Source organism: Oryzias melastigma, linkage group LG16, assembly GCF_002922805.2.
Source record: "Oryzias melastigma strain HK-1 linkage group LG16, ASM292280v2, whole genome shotgun sequence".
Lineage (NCBI taxonomy): Eukaryota > Metazoa > Chordata > Actinopteri > Beloniformes > Adrianichthyidae > Oryzias > Oryzias melastigma.
Genome location: NC_050527.1, coordinates 5,534,343 through 5,550,589, shown reverse-complemented (window position 1 = coordinate 5,550,589; position 16,247 = coordinate 5,534,343). Strand labels below are relative to the sequence as shown.

The 16,247-nt window shown below is 41.1% G+C and overlaps 1 protein-coding gene across 1 annotated transcript in view; it reads left to right on the top strand.

The window, feature by feature from the left end:
• Positions 1-16,247, top strand: part of si:ch73-22o12.1 (nectin-2) — a gene marked incomplete in the record, with an annotated part of 90,191 nt that overhangs the window by 73,490 nt on the left and 454 nt on the right. Inside the window, 4 exon segments of the mRNA XM_024267816.2 lie at positions 13,260-13,395; positions 13,508-13,562; positions 13,678-13,764; positions 15,277-16,247. Of these exon segments, the coding sequence (XP_024123584.1) occupies positions 13,260-13,395; positions 13,508-13,562; positions 13,678-13,764; positions 15,277-15,489 (491 nt within the window).

Below are 16,247 nucleotides of genomic sequence, written 5' to 3'. Positions count from 1 at the left end.
AGTACAAGACACTAGACTAATATTACTTACTTTTCTGCACCAAAGTGCATTTAAGTAAAGACCAGATCAGTATAAGTGTTTAACTTTATAAAAAAATTCTGACAAGAAAAGTTTTTTGTCTGATAATTAAAGATCTTTTAGGAAAACATTTTCCATCAACTCAACAATCTTAAATAGGATAATGTTACGTCAATTGACCAGTTTTAATGAACTTTTCTTTAACTCACGTCAAACTAAATAGCGTCTAGCTAGCCGCACATTGTGATTTAGCAAATTTGTTGAGTTCCATCTCTATTTCATGTTGGTGTGACATAATTTACACACCGCCTGACTTTTATGCAATTATTCCTTGACATTATGAAAGTTAAAATGCTTCCAAACGGCCGTTTTAAGCGAAGTCGGGGCCAGTCGGATGACGAGATCTGGAAGGTCAGCCATGTTTGTGTCCTCTTCAAAAATGTCTGAAAAATGCTTCCCGTTTAGTTCCACTTGTTACTTTTACTTTAGATCATTTTTGGATTATTTAAAATTCATAAAACGGTTCAAAATCGTTTATGAATTATAATTGATGCATCTAAAAATTGATTTCCCCCACACACACCACAACAGGTAAAACGACATTATCCTAATTAAAAGACCACTGGGAACGCTTTTACAATAGATCAAAAGATGATTGAAGCGGAACTTAAAATTGTACAGATTAACAAATAGTCTTGAAATGGAAAAAAAAAGCTGGAACTATTTAGGAGAGACGAGCACTCAAAAATGGTTTGTTTCAGTCAGCCAAACTCTGCAGAGCTAAATCAAACATTAAAATGTCTAATCATCCAAAGGTTACCGCAGTGAAAGTCGGACCTTTTTTGCATTGATTTGTGCCATTTCCAGCTCTAGGACGAGCGACGTACAACTTTGCCGCGGGGCTTTATCATCAATATTCTCTTCGCCTCTCATGCTGGATATAGGCCACAAATATCTAGTTAATCAGGTAGTCTGTCTGGGGGGCTTCTTGTGGATTCAGAACTAAGATCAGTTGATTCTCCCCTGTTCCCGTCTTTGATCCGTAGATCTCATCCGCCCTCAGATCAAACTGTAGAAACGACTTTCCCCTGCTGTTCCACTTGCTTTGCAGACACTCAGGTGTGCTTCCAAGGCTGAGCAGAGCAGACAGGTTTTTGAGCTAAGTTAAGCCCTGGATTAAGGAGAAATTTAGCGCTCATCTGTGTGTGTGTAATAGTATTTATTTTTGACTCGCAGAGAAATTCCTGGTTTTTGCTGCTAAAGGCATGAAAACCTTTTGTATAAATCCCCGCTTTCACTCCCTCCTTTAACACCAACGCTCCTTCAAATCCACAACCAGACACTGTTGGTGTCAGCCGTCAGAATGTGAGCATTCCCACGGCTGAATATGATGTTTGCACGTGTGGCTCTGGTGGCCATTAATGCTTGTTCCCTCTTTTGTTGCACGCCTAACTACTTCTGACACGTTTGTGGCCTTTCCGGGTAAATCCGTGCCGCTGCCAAGAAATCAATGCTCCAGACTCCACTCACCTTATATTCCTACCTTCTCAGAATAGTGCCCCCGTTCTCGCCGTCCTCCCTCGTTTTTCTCCCTGCTTCTGTGTTGCTCAGAGCCCTTATTAAAAGTAGAGTGAGTGTGTGTGCTGCATATTTAAAATGGTCATGGATGGATTTAAACGGCTGATGGTATTTAGTGTCTCCTCAGGGATCTGCTATGAGCCCTTAAGCTGACTCCTCTGACTGGAGTCTGACTGACTAGTGAGCACACACTAAACCTCCAATAATGACTTGTGTATCCACAGCCAGCTTGGCACACCAACACTCACGAGCATGCACGTCACTCCATTCCAGGTTGCGACGGGGACAGCGGTCACGTTCATTAAGCCTGGAATGGACGCGTGTGGATGTGCGGTTGTGTACCTGTGTTCAGGCTGATCGGTCAATAACTCATTAGTCTGTCTGCTTTGATGCAGCGGCGTGTGAATGTTTTTAAATGCATTCGGAGAGTTCGCAGGCATCTCTGGGAAGTGTGTACAGCGGCGTGTGCACGCGTTCATGTGAGCGCTCTCAGGTGCCACACTGAGCCCCTTCAGGCAGAGCAGCAAGTGTTTCTGTCACGCCGTCTTTCACGCTGACTTAGATTTGGGCTCCAATCTGCTCCTAAAAGTCCTTCACTGGAAGATTATTGATTAGCTTGAACAAACACACTCCACCGTGGAGCATAAATGGTGCTGCGAGGAGACGTACACACGCTGATAAACGGGTGGACCGGCAGCAGCAGTGGAAGCTGGGGGGATATTGAGAAGTTTGTCTGAAAATTGGGAGGAACTGCGCATAGAGCATTTCCATTAAGGAACAAGAGCTTTTGCTTTGCAACAATGGGATAAGCAGCATTGCCTGTAGTGTATTCAATACACAGCAGAGGATGATAATGCAGATTTATTCATTATTGATGCCGCAAGGGTTTTAAACACCGGCTACTTGGTGTGTAATGTCGTTTGACGTATGTAGAGCAGTCTGGTGCCATTCAATCCTGATGTGAGGGTTGCAGGGCGCCCGTGAATATTTGCATTTGCGCTAATGCACTCAGAATTGCATCAGTGTGAATGTCGGTGCATTAGTTCACTCTCTTCTTTATGCAAAGCTTTGACGAGTATGCCCGCCGGCCCTCGTGCTCACGTTTGTGTTTTTGTGTTTGCATGCTAAAGAGAGGAGGCACAGCTGCACTTCAGTCTGATGCTGTTGACTGAACTGTACAACAGACAGACTGATGACCGCAGAGAATTCTGTACAGGAATCACAGATGACAGTCTTTCATATTTCAGGTGTGTGTGCGGTTTCTCCCCGTTTTACAAACTGCCAGCACTCCATGACTAGAGAACAATCAGACACATTTAAACAATGATGGAAACCGCCCCCCCCATCCTCCGCCATAACAAATTGAACTCAACATTTTCCTCTCATCCACCTTCCCATCTCCCATTGTTTTACATTCATTTCTTCCACTGGCTCACAGTGACGATGCATAACCCAATGCCAATAGAATACATTTCCACCTTAATGAGCATTTGAATTGGGGTTTGTCGGGAGCAGCGTTTTGGGGTTTCTCCTCAGCCCGCTGTGTTGTGGTTTGTCTCCAGGGTCGCTGGATGAATGAATGTGGAGAGTGCGCAGGACCATTATAGCTATGTGTGCCATTAATCAGCAGCTGATGAGAGGCCATTTGAGGGAGAGATGGGGGGCCTATTACTGCGACTGCACTCTCAGGACTCAGGCTCTTTTAGTCAGACTAGCTTGAGGTCAATAATGCAGCAGGTGCACACAACTGAAGATTCTGCACGTGTCTTCCAACCGCGGTATTCTGCATTTCTTGTCCTTTCTGCTACTCCTACTTGTCTTTAGCTCACAGATTGAATCGTGCTTTTTTCCTCCTATTCTCTGTTCTATTCTATACATTTAGCACTCTCTCTTCTTTTGCACCTCGTTTCTTTCCTGGCAGTGAGTGCGAGGAGCTTGGTGGGAGGGTGACATGATGAGCGCTCTCCTGCGAGTCTGTGAGAGTTGAAACAACTCTGACTCTGGGAGGGAAAAAAACGGAGAACTGAGCTTCAGTGAAGTCCTCGACTTTATTTTTTTATCCCCCTTTTTTTATTATGGTATGCTTCAGTTATGCTCAGCAGGATGCTAAATAAATTGCAAATGTGTGATCCGAGGTTCTTTAAGGGGGGAGTTTAAGCGGATGTCTGCGTTTTAGGTTGTGTCTGAGGCAGAGTGGTGAGTAATGAGGTGAGAGTCTCTTTTAGCCAGAGGTTAGCTGTAGTAAGGAGGCCAGGTAAACATACCAGCTGCTCCTGACTGCTTCGCCTCAAGGCTGAGGTGACACTGGTGGGGAAGGACGAGGAGGAGGAGGAAGAGGAAAGAGGATTGTGGAGAGTTGTGAAAGCATGCTGGGAAGATGGATAGAACGCCTGAAGGCATGATGGGGTAAAATAGGCTGCTGGATATTTTCAGATTGAACATTTACTGTACTTTACAGTAGTTTTGCAAATCTGGAACATTGCCTGACTGTGGTCAACTTTCTACCATTTTTTTAAAAATATAAATGTAGCATAATAGCCGTAAAACAATAGCTTTCTTCTCCCTGTTCAGTTTGTAGAACAACATGTTTCATTAGAAGTGGGTGGCCGCTTGCAGTTTATGAAAACGTGTTACAGCTGCAGCACGTCTTGCTTGTGTAGGTGGATTCGTTATTCCATGCTACACTGATATTCTCAATAAAGTTACAGTTTTGAAAAGTCTCTTTATTGTTGTAACTCTAATAGTTGCTTAATGAGGAGGAAAACTGGATGTTGCTTCCAGTCTAGCCCAGATGTTGTGGTGTTTAAAAAGCAGAGATTAATAGGAACTGAAAGCGTAAAAATGTAGTTTTGAATTATTTAAGGAATCGGGAATCATCTAAAAATGAGATTCTTACCATTTAATATCTAATTTTGTTGAACAACAAGAAAATAATGCAAATTAGAATGTAGATAAATGTGAGGCTTTCTGAAAATGATTTATGTCCTCATGCTGACATGAGATTTGAAATGATGAGCCTCCTGTAGTTTATGGACACGTGTAAATTGATGCTGGCGGGTGATGATTTGAAGTTGCCGTTTCTGTCTGAGAAGGGCGAAAGCTTCCCAGGGCTTGTCCATGTATTTCCACCCTAACCCCCTCATTAGCCCCCCCACAGCTGTCAGTGTGACTCCAAACAGAGTTGCGCTTCCTCACAGAGTGCGGGGGTTGTGGGGTGGGGGGGACCAGATTGGAATTGGACTTGAGTCTCTGCAAGAGTGCCAAGAAGTGCTTATCTGAATTTTCTCACTACTTCTTTAAAGATCCACTTCAAGGAAAATTATGTTTTTAGCACGTTCTAGTGGCATTTTTCTCATGAAGGAGGACATATGTGGCCGTGGTTCACAGGTAGAGCGGTCGACCTCTGATAGGAAGATTGCAAGTTCAGTTCCCGCCGTGTCCGCCTGTGTGTCAAAGTCTCCTTGGGCAAGACATTGAACCCCACGTTGCTACTGATAGCTATAGGTTGACACATCAGTCTGTGAATGTGTGTTTGAATCAATGACTGTATAAGTAATGGACTTCTCAACCCCTCCCCTCTAGTGTTACAAACAGGAAGTACCCACTGGTTCCAAGAAAACCCAAAGTCTCATAGACTTCCATTTCTCAGTCATTTTATTTGTCAGAATAACCATTCTTGCTCGGATACAAGTTTTTTTTAAAGATATTCTTTCTTTGTCACCAGTTATTCAAGTTACAAACTGACCAATCAGATGCCTCAGTAACAGCATGTGGTGCCCACTGACTGTAAAGAACTTTAGATTTTCTAAGAAGGTAGTAAAAGCTATATAAGTAAACGCCATTTACTATTTATAAAGAACATTGAAATTCTGAATATTTCTTTATTCAAATTGTCATGAATCAGAACCAGACTCTTGGAAAAAGCCTGTGGCTGTGACGTAGGAGCTACTATGGCTCCCCGCCCCGCTCCATTCTGACACATCCACTTGTAAACAAACGGCTTACAGCTGGATAGCTTCGATATTGCTTGCCATTTTTGTTGCACAGTTAAAGTTACATAGGAGATGTGAGGGGCCATAAGCTTGCGGGACATCAAATCAGTCTTTATTTATATAGCAGATGGTGTAAACAAATGGATGATGGGAAATGGGGGAAGAGTTACTCTGCACCAACCCAGAACTTCTGCCACTCTTCAGAAACTATGTATATTGGAGTGCTGGAAGCCTCACACTAACCTAGCTGACTGGTGACCAATAGTGATGTCATCAAGTGGAAGTGACTTCCAAATTCTGAGACACTTTTTTTCCATAATTCTCCATTTGTAGGGCTAAATGTAGGGGTAGGGACTGGAGCTTAGTCCTAGAAAATGACAAGTTTTTTAAAGTTTGCATATAAACAGCATCACCACAATGAAAATAGATCAAAAGATGAGCAGAGTGGGGCTTTAGACTAAATTAAATGCTTTTTTATGCAAAATAAATGACTTCATGGTATGTTTACTCACAAATCCATCATCTGGGATTATATTTTTCTCATTGTCATGCAGCTGTAAGACTGTCTTGACCAACACCAGCCTCTTCCAGAAGGAGAAGTTCCCCCCGCCTTTTAGAATAACAGCTGATCCCTGTAAAGTCCCTACAGTAATTGTTATACACACATGTGACTCTGCTGGTTATTCCCCCTTTTTTATTTTATTTCTGTGACAAACCACCACACAGACAGACATCCAGCATACAAATCCTGAAGGGTTATTTGTTTTACCTGGCAGCGGTTTTAATTCTGCAGCATAATGATGTATGTCCAGGGAGAGCTGCTGTATCATGATGAATCATTGGCGGTAATAGTATTACACTGACATGTCAGAATTCATAATTGTAGGTATGGTGCTGAAACAAATGGCTTTTTAACCATTCAGCAGCGTGTATCATAATTGCTTTAATGTGGTGGATTTCTGAGGGGAATAAAATCATTAAAGGAACAGCACCTCTATAGATGAAACGACGACCCGACCTGCACTTTCACAGCCCCTCGCCGCTCGGCCATCTGCCTGCTACATGCAGCTCTACCTGTCGGCCGGCACCCCTCTGCGCGCCTGCATGCGCTTGTGAAGAAGCCGAGTGTTTGTAGTACAAGAGATCATTCATGTCGTAAGTGGACAGCTACATTTGGCTAATGCACCCCCGCTTTCTCTGATGGCTGCAGCCGACCTCCTCTGTGCCGGTGTAAAGTGGACTGTAAATATTGACAGGGAGACAGCGGGAGGCGAAGAGCGACCTTGTCCAAAAGAGATGGAAATGGAAGGGGATGGTAGAGGAAGAAAAAAAAGGAGAGCTCCTTCCTTCCCCCTCCCAATGTGTGTTTGCTTTGATTCTCAGTGGTAGGGGGGCTGCAGCATGCACCCCACAGAGTCCACAGATTGTCCCTTACACGGCTTGTTAAAGTTCTCGGATGTGGAAGCACCAACATACTAATGCGATGTAGTATAAGTCGGTAAAATGAATGTAATCCTCCGACTGCGAAAATGCACTCTGTTGAGCTCTTGAATCACAGAAGATTAGAAATGACCAACATTGTTGATTTCCCCAGACAAAAGGACCCTGGCAACAGCATCTCTCTGGGTCACACATGCACACACACACCTGTGATCGGTTGGAGTCAGAACTGCCGTTTCCGCTGGTCTCCCAACATGAACTGCTGATTTGTTTCAGGCAGAAGTGAGTTCTGGACATTGTGAGGTGATTATGGAGAAGCAGGTCATTGATTGCTGCAGCATTTGCATTGTGGTGGATCATTTCTAATCTAATAATTTTATAGTTTTCGGCAGTGTGTGTTGCTCATTTCTCTAACTTCTTTTTCTCTTTCGCTCCTCCTCTGCTGCCTTTCCTCTCTATTGCACAGTCGATTATTGTATTAGAGAGTGGATTCACGGATCGACCTGAATGAATGGACAAACAGATGAATAGGGTGTGTGTGTTACCAGGTTAACCACCACAATTTAAAGGCTGGGATTTCTCTTTTCTCTCAGTGAGCAATGAGATTACATGTACTGTTCTTTATCTTAATCTCCTTCAGAGGCCATCAATTCATTCGGTCTTAATCTCATCTCCAGGCACTCTGCTGCGATCGTCACAGCCTTGTGTTTTTCCTGTGGTAAATGCTTGTACAGCCAGTGTGTCTTAGCAGATTTCAGTTTTTTTTTTTCTGACAGCGAGAACTAAGTTCAGTCCAAATGTTTCCCGAAAGCCAAGTTACTACCCTCGATTCAACAACAAAGAAAAACTTGCAAGAAAGAGAATTTCAAATCAGATGTTTGCTCCCGCAAAGTCATTATTGATGGCAGGGGAATCAAACACGGAGGATTTCGTGTAATTAGATGGTTCTCGCTTTTTCCAGAAAGCACGATGGACTGAATTGGGAGAATTTCAGGGGAAAAGCACAAGCCGGGACAATCCCATAATGTCTCTGTGGCAAAGATTGTCGAGCCGAGCCATCAGGGTGCCAGAGGGTGTGGACAGTTTGGTTAACTGTCGCTTCTTAAAATGTCACTCTAAGAGGACTTATAGTGATTTTAGTGCATCTCAATGAGTAGCAGTATACTCATTTTTAAAATTCTTAATCACCCACACATTTATGCTTGAATTGCCTGTAGCTCTACTTAACTCCAACTGTTGAGGAGGCTTTCATCGTGCTAAAAATTCAGGCGGGGTGTGTGCTGCACAGATTTGCCGAACAGGTCAGCGAGGGTAATGAAAACACGAGTGTGCACGCGATGCCAAGGGTGACCCTGCAGATTTGCGTTGTTGGGACAAACAAGCCGATCCCAAAAATTGAAGCAACAATGACAGGAAAGAGGGGGGGTGATGGAAGTGTGTGCCGAGTAGGCAAATGATAAATGCCACCAAAGCTCAGGCGTGTGTGGGGAAGTTGAGGATAGGCCAGCATGTCAACCCTTAATCCCTTCAGGGAGAGGCGTAAACAAACAGGAAGAGAGAACAAGGGATTGAGTAGAAAAGAGCAAGATTTGAGATCTTTGTCTTCCGCTCTCTCCTTCATCCCCCTCTGTGTGTGATCAGCCAGTTGCAGGCAGCAGCCGGGAAATCCCTCTGAAGCCAGCCTCTTAATCACAGCCTTCATCTCTCTTGGCTCTTCCTGCAGCCTTTCTTCCTCTTCTGATTCCTCACCTCCTCGCTCCTAAATGTCATTCTCCAAAGCAGCTCCGTCTGTTTGGACTCATTTCTTTTTGACTCCTCTCAGAAGCAATCCGGTAGTAGTTCTCATATTCCGGCTTCCACATTATGCAGCGAGATATCAAAGAATGCTGATCAAGTTTACCCCTCACTTCTTCGAAAACAGACATAAACGGGGGAGAATCTTTCTGTCGAGATGTGGCCGGGATTCATCCATGCATTCTTAAGCCCAAGAGATTCGGCTGGTATTTTCATCTTGCTGAAGTAGGTCTGCAGTAATTTCAGACAGCTTCAGCCAACCATCCAGCCTCATCTCCTTTCCGACACTCCTCCTCTTCCCCCTCCTCCTCTGCTGTGCCCCATGGGAGAGTGCCGGTCTATGGTTGACTGGCTGACCAGGCAGGCAAGGGTGCGTGGTTGAAGGGGGCCTGCACAGAAAGGAATATATGTGTCTTTCTGAGCAGATAGTCCCTGGATTGATCTGCTCATGGGAATGGAGCTGAACCCTATAAGCAAGTTTGAACTCTGGACTGTCTTTTCATTCAGAGGGGAGGAAAAGGTAAAACATGATGTGGTTGAGAAAGCTGCTCCCTGCCTGCCTGCAGGGCTCCTCTCTGTTAAAATAATTTAGTTGTGCTTTAGAATAAGATTCAATGTGATTATTTATTTCTCATCGTGTCCACCTGGAAGGAAAAAGCTGCAGAGGCTAGGGGGCATGGCTGTTCTTGTGTAAATATGTCTCTGTGTGACGAGGATACAACACGGGATGCAGGCTTTTTTATTTTTAATGCAAAGTTGCGTTCATGCATTTGTGTCTGTAAGTGCCTGGCTGGTTGTATGTCCTTGGCAAAGAGCTGTACAGATTTAAGCAGGCCCAGCAGACATGCAACACACACACACACATACACACATACACACACTCTTGAGATATTTCATTAAAGCAAGACATGGCCGGCGTCCAGGGCCAAAGCAGAGGGCACGCTCTCCAGTCAAGTCTTTCTCCCAGAAACGCCGCACCTCAATCCTTAAATCTGACCTTTTATCCTGCTGCTTTTTCTTCTCCATCAGAGGTTACTGGAGGGGAAGGAACAACTTTCTACCTGAAACCCGCTGAGTGAAAATGATAATGATGCCTGGTAGATGAAGCGCTGCAAAAGTGCAAGCTTGTGTAGTGTTTCAGAAAAAAAACCCAAGGAGATAAAATGAAGAGGCTGGTATGATGATGAGCAGACTCTGCTTTGGAAGGAGAGCACCTCTGAATATTTGGAGACACTAGGTAGACTTTGGACTTGGAGGCAAAATGCTGGCTAGTCAGTGATGGCTGGTTTCCTAAAGAGACACAGCACCACCATGAGGCAGATATGATTCACTACAACCAATTTACTTAGAAACAAATGCATTTATAACTGGAATCAAGCTTTTTAAGTCCTAAAATTTGCTTTCTTTTAGAAATTTAATTGGAAAAAACTGACTTCTGACCTATTTTTTATTTTTTGTTGCTTTACTTTAGATTCTTATGTTTTATTGTTTTGTAAATTAAGCTAATTAATAAACAAGAACAAAGCTTTCATTTGGTTAAAATGAACAAAAATATACACGCAGTTTCCTAAATAAGTCTTTCAGGACACAATTTGATTAAAAAATGTGCTGGATTTTCCTTCATAATGTAAAATTATCACCTTTTTATGCTCATTTAAGCTAAAGTGTTTGTTTACTGAAGTACTTGATCAATTTCTTACGGTCCATCTTTATTGCAATCAGATTTTTTTTATTCTATATATTTTGTTGATGCAACACACAAAGCACAAATCATTATTTGCATACCGGTGCTATGATTTATTTTATTTACTGTATGAATAATGGTTTTAGTAATTTTAAAGAAAAATCACGGTTTCAGCTGCACAATGTTGCAGGTATCTTTTTTCTGATTTAGCATTTTCTTCTGCAAGTGGAACACTCACCTCCATTCTGTAAAATAAGCGACTACACATTCAATCTGAATCTTTGATATCAGTTGATCAGAACTACAAATGTTGTTCATGTAGCATCTATGCAATCACTAAAGTTAAGTTTGTCAGCTTACTCCAATAATTCATAGAAACTATTCATTTTCTTGCACCATAAAGTCAACTTTTATTTAAAAAACTTTTTTTGTGTCCATTTGAGATGATCTGGTTTCCACTGTCAAGTAATTTCAGCAAAAAGTCTTTTTTTTTTTCTTTCTATCACACAAAATCTCAGCTCCATTGTCTCCGTGTGGAGCAGACTGTGTTGAGTGAGTGGTATTTCTGACTTCACGCGACTATATACAGAACACATTGTTCTTGTTCCTGCCTGGTTTCATGCATTGACCTGCTCAGACTTGCAACATTTGCTACAAGATTCATCAGAACAGTCTGGGGTTACAAACTTTATATTTAATCTAAATTTTCTTTTTTCTTTAGAGTTCTTAAATGTTCCTTGTGCATTACGTATTTTCAAGGTTTTCTGTCCATTTTTAAACAAATTTGTGTTTTATGTGTTGGATAAAACCACACAGAAACCTATGACTGGACATAGTTATTTGCTAAAGAAACAAGCAAATTACTTATTTATAATCATCTATCCTCTTATTTATTTAACATATTGACAGATAAAAAACCCCATTAGGGATACAGAAAGTTTATAAATTTTGAATTTAAAGACCCACTACCCCTAAAAAATAAATCAAATGTTTGTTTTTTAGATTAATCTTATTTAGGATTAACTCTGGTAATGGTGAGTCCGATGTTGGTGTGTCAAGCAGTTTACATTTGATAATTTAATGAAGGTAAGAACACTAAAAGGTGGAAAGTATTCACACTCGAATGAAGAAATCGACTTAGTTCAATCCCTGAAAAAATAACTTAAAGAGGTGAAGTGCAGGATGATGCTTTTCATATTTTAGAATAAACTAAAGTTTTCTGATTGTGTCTAAACTGTATTGTATTTCTTTAGTATGTTAATAAACTACTCTGTTGACATATAGGGTCACTTTGGGAGACGTGTTGAACTAAAGTGGGAACAGACATGATCACTACGACACTTTGTATATAAAAGAATGGAGATGAATTTCGGGGATATTCAAAGCAGTCTATTGTTAGAAAAGAATTGTAATTAGAAGGCTAACAAGATTCAATCATGACCTTTCCAATTACTAAGACCAAAGTTTGTTCTCATCAGATGAGCTTCAGATCCTCTCTGCCCTTTTCCTCCCCCTCATTAGCATAATCCCCTGGGAATACGGAGGATAATGAGCCGAGCTGCACCTTCAGTAAACACACACAGTGTGTGAGCGTGCGTGCAACTGGTTTATGGTTCATTAGCGGAACCTCAGCGTGTTTCCTCTGCTTCTTCTTAATCAACCTTGTGAGTCCATACTCTAATCAACATCTCTGTACTTGAGCAGCAGGGCTGCACGTACGTTCGGACCACTCTGAAGTCATTCTCCTCCCTTTTTGCACATTAGGGATCAGCTCTCATTGATGTGTGATCTGAGGGTCTCTTTCTACATGATCAGTGAGCATTCTGGGTCAGTCATGGTGATGGAACAGTACTGGAGTGGTTACAGTGATGTGCAGAAGAAAGGCACGTGGGTGCAGACGTTGTTTCCGTTGGGCTTGCTTAGCCAGCGCATCGACTCTCCCTCTGGATCAATACTATAAAGGACAGAATTCCAACCTCAAAGGGAGAATCATGTAAGAAGCTCATTACTGTGTTCTTGGAGTCTGAATGTGTTTTCTTGGTCTGAGCTGCTGCCAGACAACCGCTGAAGACTCCAGAGGTGACTGACCTCACTAGAGAAAGCAGCACAGATTTACCGTTGGGTATTTTTTTCTATTTTAACTCTACATTAATTAGATGTTTTTAAAAACTATTCAAGTTATTGTGAATAATAGGATTAAATTAAAACTTTTGATCATAATGCAACAGTGGTATAGAGTTTCATTACTGATAGATTAGGCCGTTAAGAAAGCTGCTTTTTTATCCAGTAGATTTCATTTTGTGTGTTCTTTCAAACAATCTCCAGGTAAAAAGTGTAATCTTAAAATGTTCCTTTTTGGGAAACTTCATATCTCCTTTGTTCTAGTTATATTTAAATATTGTGAAAACTTGTTTTACTCTTATCAGCTACAATTAAAAAGCTATTTTTTGTGTTTTTAACATGTTTTTGTGCCATTTATATTTACAATGGAGGACAAATATAAAAAAATTGAGCTCAAAATCGTATTTCTTAGTATTTCTTTATTCAAAACATAGTTGGAAAAAGGAGCTTATTTGTGACGTTGAAAATACTCAGGTTCTTAATATTGATTTAAAACAGCATACTCATAATTAAAAGAACACTGAGAGATGATCAAAGTGGGACTTTAATCTGAGAAATAAATATCCAGACATCAAATCAAACATGACATTCATCTCCATCCCTCACTTTTCCAATCTCTTTGTTTTTTCCAGGAACCCCTCTCCCAGCTGAAGGCCCCACCACTGGCAGCATCATTGGAGCCATCATTGGAGTCATTATAATCTTCGCAATCATTGGAACAGTCATAGCAATGTTCCGCAAACACAAGAAGAACGTCATGAACGGAGAGTGAGTATCTGCAGCTCTCAGCATGTCGTTATGTTCCTTTCTAATTGTTTTCCTCAAAGGAGTGTTTCATATTTGACTCAAAGCATGAAAACTCTTTACTTTTGTGTTGAAGGGGTCCACCAAAGCACAAGCCCCCTCCCCCTAAGAAGACAAATCCATCATCCCAGGTAAGTCTTTGCCAAATACAGACAGTATAGGCTTAAAACAGATGAGCCAAACATATGCCCGAAAATATCACAAATAAAAGGATTCCCTTAAATGTGTTGATGTTTGCATCCTCAGCATGTGCCCGTGTTATACTCCAGTGAGGCACAGGACAGGCTTCTGCAGAACCCAAACTACCCCAACCACCCCCCAGAACCAGTAACGGTGAGCACGCCTGCAGAATGAAAACACTCAACACAAGACGTTCTGAACCGCTGGAAATTATGTTCCTTTTTATTTTCCTATTAATTCAAGGATTACAGTCAGATTTCTGGTTGGGGGATTACAAATTACTGTGGAAACTTTGATATTGTAATTCTAGTTGCTGTTTTTCTTACATGTCTGATTTCTTTTTTTACATTTAGATTTGATTATTAGGATTGTTCTTCTTTTTTGTTGTAGTTTTACTCAAAATGAACGCAAGTACTACAGCTGTAGTTCCCTGAGCTGAGCTTGGGTTATAACAAATAACCACACATTTCCCTTAAATGTTCCGACTTTTCAGAATCAAGACCGAAATCTCAAACTAATATTAAAAAGTCAATTTTTCTTAGACACCCAGAGGAGAAACGTTTGCAGGTTTTTGTTACTTTAAACTTTATTCCCCAAAAAATCTGACCTTCACTCTTAGTATAGTCAGAAACAAATTAAAGTCAGATTTTCTTATCACTTGTTTTTTTGCCTTGGGGACCTTAATCCTTTTTTCTTATTGTTGGAAACCAATAACATTTCTTGTTATTCGTCTCTTATCAAAACTCTTCACCCTTCAGTCTAACAAAACATTCAGTATAAATATACAAGATCTTGGCCTCTAATAACCCCAAAACTAAATTTTAATTTGATCATTTAAATGACCCATTTTGGGATTCAAATAAGTTTTAAACTGGTCATTTTACTTTTTACTTCTTTGTCGTTCTCTGTAATTAAAGCAAAACTTTTGAGCTTTAATTTGACTTTAACATTATTTAAAGACCCACTCTAATGGAAATCATGTTTTCTAACATGTTCTTATAGCATTTTGCTCATGATGGAGGACAAATACAAGATAATTTATAAATTAAAATGTTTTTATTTAATGTATTTATTTAAATCATGATAGATCAGATGATGACTCATTTTGAAAAAGCTTGACGAAGGAATTGACATGGGCGGGGCAAAGTCGAGCTTTTCCACTACTATTCTGAAGCCTCCACTTGCAGACAAATAGATCCATTAACGTCTTAATTTTGCTCATCTAAGATGCCGCCTGGCTGCACACTCTACGCCTGGATAGCTCCAATATTGCTCGCTTTTCTGTTTTGCTAAGCTAATGTTAGCTTGTGCTTAGGTGGTATAAGCTAGCAGGAGAGAGTGCAAACAAAGGACTGATGGGAGATTAGCGGCGGCGAACTTCCATGACAACAGTCCCGCCCACATAATGAGCTGAAACCATGTCTTAAAAACAACGCACATTTTAAATAAAAGATGCATAATTATAACTAAAAGACCACTGGGAACAACTTTACAATAGAAGCAAATATTATTGGACTTTAAATCGTTTAGAATATCTAATTTGTAAAAAAAAAAAAAAATGCTGCTTTCTTCAATAGGCTGTCCCTGATTTGCAGCATCTTACAGTCTCTGTGCTTTTGTACACCAAAATGATACTGATGCTCATAATTTCTTCTTGGTTTACAGGATCTGGACTCCCATCAAGACTACGACGACGATCTTAGTGACTATGGCGATGATGGCCAGATGCCACAGCATTACAAGTCTGCTGCTCCCTCGGGGTGGGACGATCCTAACAACGACAACGTCCCGCCTCCTTACATGACCATCAATCATGACACCCCCGAGCACAGCGTCGGGCGTGGAGACAGCTTCATATCATCTGAAATGATTGTTTGAGAGATCAGGGGTTCTTGTGTTAAATACAGTGGGCATTGATGTAGAGAAAACTTGGAAATGTGCTTAGTCAGCAGTTTCTTTATTATACAAATCAGGTCAAAATGAACATTTATTCATCAACTTGAGCCAGCATGGAGCACAATGTTCATTCAAAGTAGTCTGCACAGTTGTAGCATAGAAACCAATGAAATCTGCTTTTGAAATGTACATAGATCATAGATGTTTTTAAATACTTTTGTTGAATTTTGCACCATAAACGGGTCATCAAATCCACTGAAATGCACCAGGAGGAAACACTCATCAGCCCGGGTTTACATTACTTCACGTGGAGCTCTCTTTTAACTGCTGGAGTAACTGATGATATTAGGTCAGAAGAGAAAACACCTGTGTTATATCAGGTCTTTAGTTATTCCTGCTTCGTTTCCAAACCCAGCTGGCGTGAGGTTGGTCTGAACGCAGGCGCCCTGTGGAGACGCTATTAGCTGCAGTTAATCAGGCGGCACAGAGATGAGAGCTACAGACCATGACGACATGAAGCTTTTAAATCGCAGTCTGGAGCAAGTTAACTGTTGAATTACAACAGCCTGTTTTTGTTTTTTTTGTTTTACTCAAGCTGCTTCCTCCTTATTTTAATCTTTTTTTTGTATGAAAACGTAGCTCCTCCTCTGACCGAAACAACAAAAGAACATCTCAGCATTGGTTCATTTATGTTATTTTTACTATTTAAAAGACAAATTTCTGTTTTTGCATTTTTAGTT